This window comes from Rutilus rutilus, assembly GCF_951802725.1.
Source record: "Rutilus rutilus genome assembly, chromosome: 16".
Taxonomy (NCBI): domain Eukaryota; kingdom Metazoa; phylum Chordata; class Actinopteri; order Cypriniformes; family Leuciscidae; genus Rutilus; species Rutilus rutilus.
Window position 1 is genome coordinate 4,152,183 of NC_140224.1, and position 12,450 is coordinate 4,164,632.

A 12,450-nucleotide genomic window follows, 5' to 3' on the forward strand; every position below is an offset into this window, starting at 1 on the left:
ATAATTAGATATATTTTGTCAGTTGGCAAAAGGTTGCCCCAAAAAAAAGAAGAAAAAAAAGAAGAAAAAAAGCCTAACAGTCTTCAAACAAACCTCAAGGAATTTGCATGGGAAATAATAATAATAATAATAAATCTAGCTTTTTATGTATTATATGATTAAATATGAACATTTACTAAAAACAATGACTGATGGGTGAAATAAATAAATAAATAAATAAATAAATAAATGTTCTATCTACAGAATTGCGGTAGTGGATGGAATAATTGTATGTATAGCTCTTGTATCTTTAATTTTTTTTATTCAACATTATTTTGGTTCATAAAGTTGATGAAGAATTGTTTATTTTATAAACAATTAAACAATTGTTTAATTGTTCATGAAATAGGACAAGTCACAAAAGCCTTATATACCTCTATATTATATATCTCATTATATAGTACCTAAAGCAATTGGCATGTTTAGCCGTGTCTATTAAAATTCAGCCCCTGGAGGCTTTAACTGGCAGATTTATCATAATATATAACATGCAACGGCACTGCAAGACAGGAGAACGAAACACTGTAGAGACGGTGTGAAAACCAAACCTGCCTTTCAGTGCCAAAGAGGGTGAGCAACAGCACTCGCACCTGTGGGCAGTCCACACACACACACACACACACAATGACAACACATTCTGACTGAGCTGCACAGCCACATCATGAATGTGCGGCCCGGATCGCCATGGTAACCGGAGGAAGAGGACAGGAGCTCCAGCAGGTCTTCTGCACTTACTCCAGATAAACAGAGAAACATCCATTTACAGTGAAGCACAAACATCTGAACCACGATCACGCTGTGATCCCCGGTCGAAGCGTTCACAGTTACACAGCCCAGTATGATCAGAGTCGCCTAAATCCTTGAGACATGAAAAGTATTTATTTTCTGTTGCTGATGACGGAGCAATTGTATGGCTTCAGAATATGAGACTGTTATGATAGTTTTTAGGTTGATAAAGCGAATCACTGTTCAACTGGATCGCATGGACATTTTTCTAAATGTCTCCATTTTCGGTTGAGAAAGAAAAAACATATGGATCTCTCACGTGGAAACTGACCCTTGCTGAGCGTTTAAAAGTTTCCATGGTTCAGACGCATATCTCAACGACATGCTAAATATTGTTCAATATTTCAGTATTCTTGAAGCCTACTGACTTCTCAGTGATTGAGTAATTTGAGGCCGAGACGAGAGCGAGATCCTCAGTGGAGACTGATTCACACTTACTGTAGTTCACCACTCTTTATACAATCAATGCTTTTAAAACGAGTCCAAATGATACAACTGGTGCCAAATGCTTGTCTTTTTTGAAACGCTAAACTCCATTCAAAGGCACTTAAAACTCCTGCTCAAAAAATAAATAAAAATAAACTGACAAGTAAATAAACAAACAAACAAATAAATAAATAAATACAGGAGACAACATTTGAAGTGGATCAAAATTATACATGAATTTTGAACAATTTTGAATCGCTGAACATTTCAATTCAAAAGCATGAATGTGTGTTTAAACTGGGTCATTTATGTAGTAGAAATGTGCAATTATTGTAGAAGTTGGTGCCTTCTAGACTGAGAAAAGCCAGAAAATGTATTTTTGGCTCATGTGGATGAAAGACAACAACTCCCAGAATGCACTTGCTTCGCTGCTCTACGAGGACACTCCCAAGCCACGCCTACCGGTTACAGAGGGCAATATCGGAAGAAATGACACAACTAGGCTACTAGTCGACTCGAAACTGAAAAGACGGCGTTTTATCGTGAGATCCCCCTATGGGCGGGTTGAAGACATGCGGGACGAGCTCCTCCTACTGGCTGGAGTCTCTCGCCTCTGATGAGCTAAATGATGATTTTTGCGTCATTGGAGGTTTTTTTTCCAGACACACAATACAGAAATCTCTGGTCTCAGGGGGACATGAGGGAGGGAAGCACGGTCATGCGAAAATACTACCGGGTTTCAACTGATACAAAGCTTAATGCTAATCGGTGAAGTATCCCTTTAATATGGAGCTGGTTTTCCCTAACAGCTTTGACTCTTCTGGGAAGCTTTCCATGAGATGTTGTAACATAGCTGTGGGGATTTGTTCTCATTCAGACACAAGATCATCAGTGAGATCAGCCGCTCACACTGGCTCACCGTCGCCGCTACACTTCATCCCAAAGGTTAACCGGGGTTTCTACTCCAACTCGTCTGTCTATGCTCAAGTCAAAGCGATGCATCATATTCACAGCACATTACAATATATTTGATGTATATTTACCGATTTGTTGAATGTGAGGAGCAAGATTTTAGACCAATAAGATTTAGCAGTGGAATTTAATTCTGCAGAAATAAGCGCAACAGTTCAAGTAGAAATCCCATACAAGTTCTCCATAGGAACCCTCTATGCACAACAGAAAATTGGCATAGGCTAGTAAATTGTTTACAGTATCACACACACACACACACACACACACACACACATGAAATATACTTTCATATGTGATGTTATTTGAAATCATTACAACTTTTAACAAAACATCAGTCAAGCATTTTTTTTTTTTTATGACTGAACTTATAGATAGTGATGATTGATATTATTGGTCATTCAGTGTTTATGAAAAAGGTAACACTTTACAACAAGGTTCCATTAGTTACGGTTGGTTAATGCATTAACTAATTAACTAACAATGAGCAATGCACTTGTTACAGTATTTATTAATCTCTGTTAACGTTAGTTAATAAAAAATAATGTTCATTGTTTGCTCGGGTCCATTAAATAATAATAACAGATACAACTTTTGATTTTAATAATGTATTAGTAAAGGTTGAAATTAACATTGACTAAGATTAATACATTCTTTAGAAGTATTTTTTAGATGATGTTAAGAAATGGAAACTTATTGTAACTTGTTACCAAAAAAATTAATAAAAATACAATACTACTACTACTTGGTTGCTACTAATTCTACTATTACTAATAATAAAATAACACGCACTAAAGTCTGATGAGTTGCTGGGCTCATGAATATTAATTACATTATCAGCATTCACTCGAAACGTGGACATTCCATATGTATAGGTGAGCGCTAGCCAATGAGATCGCTGCATGCTCATTATTCCCGCCCACTGAAGCAACGAGCCGCCAGTGGCTTCTGCATGTTCTGAAAGCCTGAATAATTGCGAACGAACTCAGTCATTTTGACAGGAAAAAAACAAGAAAGAATAGCATTTATATGTAGCGCGTCAATTCTATGTGCAAGACTCTCACTCTTCGCGTGTGTGAGAGAAACACAGAACTATCAGCCAAGTGATGGTGAGTCGGGCTGCTACACACTGGTGTGTCAAATACACTGAGCATCCATTGATATCAATAAGAACTGAGCACTCACTCAAGAGTGAAACTCTCAAACGTCCCATCAACAAAACAAAAACTCAGATAGCTTGTAATGCCATCTCTGTCATAAGAACACAATCTTCTCTGTCTCACACACAGACTATTACTGAGTAACATGAAGGAAATATTGAAGGTAAGAATTGGTAAAGTGGCTAATCAGACACGATGGTATGCGGATCTTCAATGCAATCTTTAGTGAACCAAGGCGTGAGTAATAGCTGTGAGAGGACACACACACACACACACACACACAGCACAAATTACCATTACAAATACTGACATGAACTCACCCAGTGAGAAAGAATCAACGTCCCTCCAATATTTTTGATATTCTGGATGCACTCCATTACACAGCACTCTCTGTGTTGTTAGATAACAAAGCGTTTTTAAAAGTTACTTTAGTTGTCAAATAAACTTGGCTTTGTACATTACGAATGTTGTTTTCTTCTAAATAAATGGTTTTGTTCCTCTCTCGTAAGTCGCTTTGGATAAAAGCATCTGCTAAATGCATAAATGAAAATGTAATTGAATGTCAAGGCAAGAAACATTAATTTGCCATTTTCATAATACTAGGCATATGATTTTAATATTGTGTGCATATTTTAAAATAGAAAACATTATTTGCACATAGTTCGAATGCATTACTTTCAATAGGCTCTTTGGGAACAACATGCCTCTGGCGATGTGACTCGTAAGTTTACTACATCACAATAGACAAACATCTGGAGCTGCTGTTGTGATGCAAATGTCACAGTGTTTTAGCGTACAAGTCTTTTGAGATCACAACATACAGAAATGCATGAAAATAAGTCTTTATTAATCAATAATCTTCCCCTGTGATCATAATTAGTGTGAAAAGGAATAAAAGTTGCTGGTGTTTTACTGCGACTAGTGTTCATTTTAGCTGGAAAATGCATTGAATTGTACGTACGTAGTTTTAAAGTGTTTTTTTTATTTATGTTTTATGAGCCAATTATCCATTATTTTTCTTTTTTATTCCCTTAGATCTCTTCAAATCTGTAAATGAATAGGACATTTGTGTCCATTACAACATAACACAACAACTGGTCATCTGTCAAAAGTCAACAGTCAAAAGCCATCTGTGTAAATTGATTTTGAGCACGTGTAAGATAAGTGCGCATCTAAATTCAATAATGTGTAGATTGCCTATGCCGTCATTATATTTCATCAGCCACCATTCTCTCTAGATAATATCCAGCATCAGTCAATCACTCTATATAGAGCATACATTTATTATATAGAACTGAGTGAAAGTAAACACTCTCGTATGCTAGCCAATGGAAGCTTAGCTCCGTAACATCAGCATTAGCTGTGGGAAAAAGATCCAACACACTGTTAATCCCACAGCTCTGTTTTGTAAGCAAATCATTATCCAGACTATTAATGGCACACTGCAGAATTCTCTCTTCCTCCCTCTCTCTCTTTCTGTCCTTCTCTTGCTCCCACTCAGTCTCTCTTTTCAGTCCATTTCTCCCACCTTCTCCATCTCCATTTCTGTTTTCGGGGAACCTTTTCTAACGCTTTTTCTCTCTCTTTCTCTGCTCCAAATCCTTGAGAGCTGCCTATGGAGGCATTTTACGCCATCGATGGTGCGCTCCCGACTTTAAAGCTGACCCAATGGGTTTCTTAATGATGCTGACTCGTAAGATTACTTGTTTTAGCAAAATAATAAAGGCAACACTGATTGTATCCTTAAATGAGAAGCCAATCCCATAATGCACTGCAACAAGCTCTGTGAAAATGTTTCCAACATGGCAGAAAAAAAAAATAGTTGAATATAAACGTAGAATTCATTCAATATTGAAGCATATTGAGGGTTTTTTATAATTATTTTGAGGACTTTTGCTATATATTTTTATATTTATATTTTATTTTATTATACTACGCTGTCTATGCAGTGTTTCAAATCAGATTAGAACACTACATGATTTGGAACACTCTACATACACTATGCTGTCCATGCAGTGTTTCAAATCAGGTACTTATTATTATGAACACTCTACATGATTTGGAACACTGCATACACTACGCTGTATATTCAGAGTGTTTCAAATCAGCAACTTATTATTTAGAACACTACGTGATTTGGAACACTCCACATACACTACGCTGTCTATGCAGTGTTTCAAATCAGATTAGAACACTACATGATTTAGAACACTCTAAATACACTACACTGTCTACGCAGAGTTTCAAATCAGGCACTTATAATTTAGAACACTCCACATGATTTGGAACACTCTACATACACTACGCTGTCTATGCAGTGTTTCAAATCAGATTAGAACACTACATGATTTGGAACACTCTACACACACTACGCTGTCTATGCAGTGTTTCAAATCAGATTAGAACACTACATGATTTGGAACACTCTACATACACTACGCTTTCCATGCAGTGTTTCAAATCAGATTAGAACACTACATGATTTGGAACACTCTACACACACTACGCTGTCCATGCAGTGTTTCAAATCAGGTACTTATTATTATGAACACTCTACATGATTTGGAACACTGCATACACTACGCTGTATATTCAGAGTGTTTCAAATCAGCAACTTATTATTTAGAACACTACGTGATTTGGAACACTCCACATACACTACGCTGTCTATGCAGATCATTCCAATTCAGGTACTTATAATGTAGAACGCTCAACATAATTTGGAACATTCTATGCATTACGTGTCTATGTAGAGCATTCCAAATCAGTCATTTGATCGCTCCATGATGGTTAGGACGCTGCCTTAGAAGGAAGCCGTACTATGTAGGCAGTAGGCAGTAACAGAGATTTTATGTTTCTTGTCGAAAAACTCAGTTTGAGCTAAACGTGACTGAAAACATTGGACGCCAGCCTCCTACTGATTTTTGTTAACACATTGCCTGGGCAACTTCAGCTGTACAGCAGCAATGCTGTACATTTCAGACCCAGAGAATTTCAAAAGGTAAAAGAGGGGGCAGAGAAGAGGAGAGATTTCAAATTTAATCCTTGTACTGGACGCTTTGTGCTGAGAACTTACGAAATCAGAACATTTAGTACTATGCAAGTTACGTCTCACAGAACAAAATGTACCACTGCCAAACAACCAGCGTCAATTTCTATAAACAAATATTAATCCTTGATTAAACCTCTTTTGTTCTTCATTAGATATCAGAAACACTTGAAATAATAACTTGGACATGCAAAATTGATTGATGTGGGTATTCATTAATCTATACCTCTATGAAGAAAGACTGTAGCTTTAAATAGATAGTTCATCCAAAATAGATTTTTGACTTATTCCAAACCAGTTGGATTTCCATCTTCCAGGGAAATACATCAATAAAACACCATAAATGTAGTTGGAAAAATGTATTTTGACTATATATTTTCCTGTTAATGGGATCTTTTGACTCACAAATACTAAGAAATGTGAATTACTTGAAACTACATAAAAATCCTTGCTAGACCAACAAAATTCTCCCAACTAGTCAAACAGTTGTATGAACAAAGATTATTTTTTTTTTCCTCTGAAATGTTTTCAGCATGCATTGCAGCATGAATAAATGATGCGGTAACTGCTATATGATAATTGTTTTGCTGTTTGCTGACTTTTGTTGTTGTTCTGTCATTATTGCTATTGGTTGTGTTGTGATGTTAAGAGCTCATCTTTTTAAATTTAGTGATATTCCCCATTCTTGAGATTTGTGTGCCAAGTGTTGAGGTCCACAGTACTGTTTGTACAACCGACTAAAACTATATCACAAATATCTTTGCTTTGTGAGGCGATTGCACATTCAGAAACAAAGATAGCATAGTTTACTTCACATATTCAGAGTCCTGTAAAAATAAGTAGGCTATACGACATGATCATTACTAGGCTTGCTGCCATAGTCGATGTTCCCGGAGTCGCTCTGTGTTCGGCCATACACTGATTCCGTTACTTGCCCAAGTTACTTTCAAATTGATAAAACAAAGTAGTGTTACTTAGTACAATATTTAAGAAAATAGTCGCGAGAACCTGAAATATCTGAACGCATCGTGTGGCACTGAATTCCTTTTTTTACAATGCATGACTTCAATGCAACTTCAGACTTGAAATATATAGAGCATATGACAGCTGTGTGTGAGGATGTTTTACTGAATATTGTTGTCGAATGGATGATATGGGAAATTTAGAAGATTCAGGTGATGTTTGGTGTAAATCACCACTTTCATTGTATGAAAAAGAGCAGCTTGAACCTTTTGCAAAATATCTACTTTTGTGAGTCATAAGGGTTTGAAATGACAGAATTTATATTTTGGGATACTATCACTTAAAAAAAAAAGCTGTAGGGACTTTGTCCTAAAGAAACCTTGAAGTAAGTGTTTACCTCGAAGGGCACAATGGTGTCTTTCTCAATGAGCCCTAAAGTCACACCCTGCTTGATCCTGCCAGGCAACATTATTCACGATAAAGCTACGTCAACCACCAACCATTAAACTTTAACTCTGTCATGACCTTGGAAGCTGATAATATTGCTATAAACATCAGAATTTAGCAGAAGCGACTCAGTAAACGGCGATAACCGGCGCGATTTGCGCTGCACTCCACCGATTGTTCGTTAATCATTAGCAATAGAGTTGCCCTCTTGAGACTTTACAACCAGTATGAGAAGCTAACAGACCCATGCAACCACACTACACAAATAAACAAACGCAAACAGAAGATGCTTGGGTTCAATTCAGCAAACATATCACGCACCTCGATCCCTTGAAATGGTGGGCAAAAACTCATGCATAAAGAGAAAAAGCTGAAGAAAAGTCCATCAAGCTGAGAACATTGCAGCACACTCCACCTCCCACAGGTCCTCCAACCAGCATCATTACTTCCAGCCTGTCCTCTCTGCAGCACAAACACTCATTCAAACCAGCTGACATCTTTCAGATCAAAACGATCTGGATGGCACTGGCACTTCCAACACGCAGATACAATAAAATACGGGCGCAAAAGCAAAGCGCTCATACCGCCGAAAACATCTTCTGACTCCTACAGCGCCCGTCCATTTCTTCACATACCCACAGCTCAAGCAGTTTAGGACAGATTTGGTGCGTATGTGTGTGTGGGAGGAGAGAGATTGGAGAAAGGCAGAAAGAGAGAGGTTAGGTAAGGAGATATGTGGAGGGTGGGGTTCAGTAGCTCACCATGCTCAACCCAAATCCCGCATTGGGATGGCAGGCGGGTGTAGATCTGTCCTCCCTCTCCGTCCACGGACACGAACAGCCCCTGCGAGCGTCTCAACGATGGCCAGCTCATCCACACACACTACAGCACAACGTTCCGACACACACCAGCGGCTATTTCCTCCAGGAGAGTCCACTGGAAGATCGAGGGTCGGGCAGAAGGCGCTTTACTGGAAAGGCATCAGGGAAGAACCATTCCTCGGACTCGAATGAACCGTAAAAACGAAGTTGTTCCCGGCGTGCTTTCCTGAGGAAGCCTGGCACCTTGTCGTTCTCGCACTCGGGAGAATCCCTTCGACAGAACTGGAGAGAGCGGCGATCGATGAGAGCGGAGAGAGAGAGAGAGAGAGAGAGAGGGGAGAGAGAGAGAGGGAATGTGTGTCTACCGCTACAGTCCATGAATGGTGCAGTGCTGCTGTTGTCATGGTAACCACTGGGGAGGAGGCTGGTAAAGTGGTGAGGGGGAGTGAGAGAGAGAGAGAGAGAGAGAGAGAGAGAGAGAGAGAGAGAGAGGGCTTTGCAGAGGGACACTGTGGCGCTGGAATGAGTACGGAGAGACTGGAGGAACTGGAGGCTCTGGGTCTGATACTTACCTCATACCTCACGTTACCAACTAACTGCTTATTCAACTACAAGTCCATTCATCAAATTATCTGTCCATGTTCAACTCACACAGTTTCACTTTATCTTTATCTTCCATTAATTCTTTTTTGGACCCAAAAAATATTGTTTTTGTTTTTTTCATACAATGAAAGTCAGTGGGCTCCAGTGTTGTTTTGGCTTTGACCCCTTTGACTTTTACTGCATGGACAAAATAAATTTTTTTTTTTAACAATATATCCTCTTTTATGTATTTTAATTCTAAAATGAACCACATTTATACACAAAGTCTGAGTGGAGCACACAAAAACCAGACCGAAATTTTAATTCACAAAAAAATCAAGTGTTTGTGTGTGTGTGTGTTATTATAGTATCATTAAGATGATTTTATAGGTTTTATTATTTAATAGTCTGAAATAGTGTTTATTTTATTGTCCATTTTCATTTTTAAAAGTTTTTTAATATCTATATATAGTTTTTATACATTATTATTTCAGTATAGTTTTTGTTAACTATAATAACCCTGAACATTACAATAGTATAACCACAATACATACACAATACTGTCTGTATGCATGTAAATAAACTTTTTCTGTGTAAAGTTATATGCAATTTTACAGCTTTGTTGGCATGACAACATAAAAAAGTGATTTGTAGAAATTGTTTTAAACAGCTTTACAGCTCAACTGATAGACACGTTTTAACAGCAAAATGAATGTAAGTGATTTTATTAAAGTATAAGCTTCACATTTCTGCTTTTAAATACAAAATTTCCCACATTAACTTACATTATACGTGCCTCATAGTATTTTTTTCTTTTTTTGATTAAAGGAGTGATGTGTCAAAATGATTTGTCTCAAATGCCACTGATAAAGCTTAACTTGTGTAAAAGCTTAACACAGAATATTCCTGTTCCCCCGGAATCAAACTCACGATGTTGTTGTTGCTAGCGTCGGATGCTCTAAAATAAAGACATAAAATATTAAAGATCAAGAAGCCTAAACGCATCAGTGATTCAAACAAACAGTTCAGTCTGGCCAAAATGTGACTTGAATGCTATAGTTTGCAATCTGGCCAGTATTTATCTAACTTTCCGACAGCCTTGATTTCACTCTCTGCGCTGTATTAGTTCTGGTAAAACGGACAGAGATTTATGGGTTTAATATCACTCGATGTCCCTCTGTCCTCTGAATGTCAAGCACCAGCCCTGCATGATAAACACTTCACTGTACATGCACTGTATGGAGAACATACTGCGTGCTCCACTGAGTAGTAGTAGAGAGTAGTAGTATTTAAAAAAAATTATAAAAAAACACGAAGAAATAGTAGGCCTATATTTACTCCAAAATTTAAGAACAAATCAATTGTGGTTGAGCAAAGCTGTATTGTAATTGATTTTGTCAACTGATATAAGTGCAACCGCCCCCGTTTACAATAATGGATTGCAAGGATGGGCATCCGCAGGGATCAAATGATGTGATACTATATCGCATATGATATCAGGGTCACGGTACAATAATATACACTCTTAAAAATAAAGGTTCTTAATAAGCATTGATGGTTCCATTAAAAACCTTTAACATTCTTAAAAATTAATTAGCATCTATATAGTTCCATGAAGAACCTTTAGTATCAGTGGAACTTTTCCATTCCAGGGGAAAATGGTTCTTTAGATTATTAAAATGTTCTTCACAATAAGAAAGAAGGGGTTACACTTTATTTTAAGGTGTCATTGTTACAGTGAAATTATACATTTAAGTACTGAGTAATATTAATTAATTAACTACATGTACTTACTATAGGGTTAGGATTTGGTTGAGGGTTTAGTTGCATGTAATTATGCATAATTTACTGTTATTACTATGGTAAGTACATGTAACATATGTAACAAAGACACTGTAAAATAAAGTGTTACCAAAAAAGGTTCAAGAACTTTTCACGAAAAGGTTCTTTGGGGAACACAAAATGGTTCTTCTATGGCATCGCTGTGTTTAAAACCTTTATTTTAAAGGGGCCAATCACACAGTACACGTTTTTGCGGTTAAAGACGCGGGGGAAAAAAAAACGAAAAAAAAGCAAGGTCTTTCTAGGCCAGACACTAGGCTTCCAATATTTTGGATTTAAAACAAATGCTAATAGGGAACCCGCAAAGGGTTAGTTGTGTTTTTTCTAGTTGTTGTGTTTTTCATTAAGAATAATAGTGAACCCACTATTCATGCAATTGCTGGCTTCGAATTGCTGCTAATTCGGAGCGCCATAGGAATTCATTAAAAATCCTTCGTTGTGAATGCTCGTGCGGCCAAATCTCTTCGAATTAGAGATTTAAAAGCAAGGTGCAAAAGAGGTAAAAACTCCAACGTCCCTCGTTCCCTCCGGTTATACCGGTATTACCGGTGTTGTCACACGTCGATTAACTGGTGTGAAAATTTCCTCACTGTCACATCCCTACTAGAGACGCAGGAAAAGACGGGAGTGCAACGGTCAAATACGTCCATCTAGAGTGTTTACATTAAAAAAACAATAGAAAAGTGGAAAGGAAAAGCACGTTCTGTGTAAACTGGCCCAAATAACATTCTACAGGCTTAATAAACAACGCTGCTAGGAAACTACATCATCAATGCCAGCGCCTTTCTAATTTTATGAGCTCTTCCTCATTTAACAGTCATCTTTTTATCATTTGGACTCACCCTCACGACATTCCTCTTCACCTAAGCAGAATTCCAGCCGTAAATGTCACATTTCCATTTAGCTGAACAAATGACTGGCCGAGGGAGGATCTGGGAGCTGGGGGATGGGGTCGTAATTGGGAAGCGATCTGAAGAAGCCAAAGGAGATGAAGAGAGAAAATACAAGCTTTAAAGTTATCCTTTTCTGAGCTCGTCCCTGCGCTGTGACCATGTTTACTCCTGGTTTTAAGGCAAGACACAATTGCTTTTTCAGGCATCGGGTCAGTTTTGAGATTTGGGGTTATTTTGCTTCTTCTTTCAGACTTGTGGAGAGAAAATTCAAATACACATGTTAGTGTTTATTGGATTACACTTTATTTGTGTCTGCACTGTAAAAGTGTTCATGGTGCCTTAAAATAGTCAACTCAAATATCCAAGGTGTCACTTGCATACACCATATTTTAAAGTTTTTTTTCTTTTCTTTTTTCTATTTATATTCTAAAGGGAAGGAGTTTGTTAATATATCATTCGCCTGATATATGACT

General features: G+C 37.6%; 1 protein-coding gene across 3 annotated transcripts in view; it reads right to left on the reverse strand.

The window, feature by feature from the left end:
* Window positions 1-12,450, reverse strand: part of tanc2b (tetratricopeptide repeat, ankyrin repeat and coiled-coil containing 2b) — a 182,472-nt gene that overhangs the window by 72,741 nt on the left and 97,281 nt on the right. Inside the window, exon 1 of one of the 3 annotated variants that reach the window (XM_084433526.1) lies at window positions 8,601-9,053. The exons of 1 other annotated variant lie outside the window; for it this stretch is intronic. In XM_084433526.1, coding sequence (XP_084289652.1) covers window positions 8,601-8,712 — 112 coding nt within the window. In that variant the 5' untranslated portion in view covers window positions 8,713-9,053. Of the gene's footprint in view, window positions 1-8,423; window positions 8,516-8,600; window positions 9,054-12,450 lie in introns of those variants that run through there. One more of the 3 variants, XM_084433527.1, reaches the window with a different exon arrangement.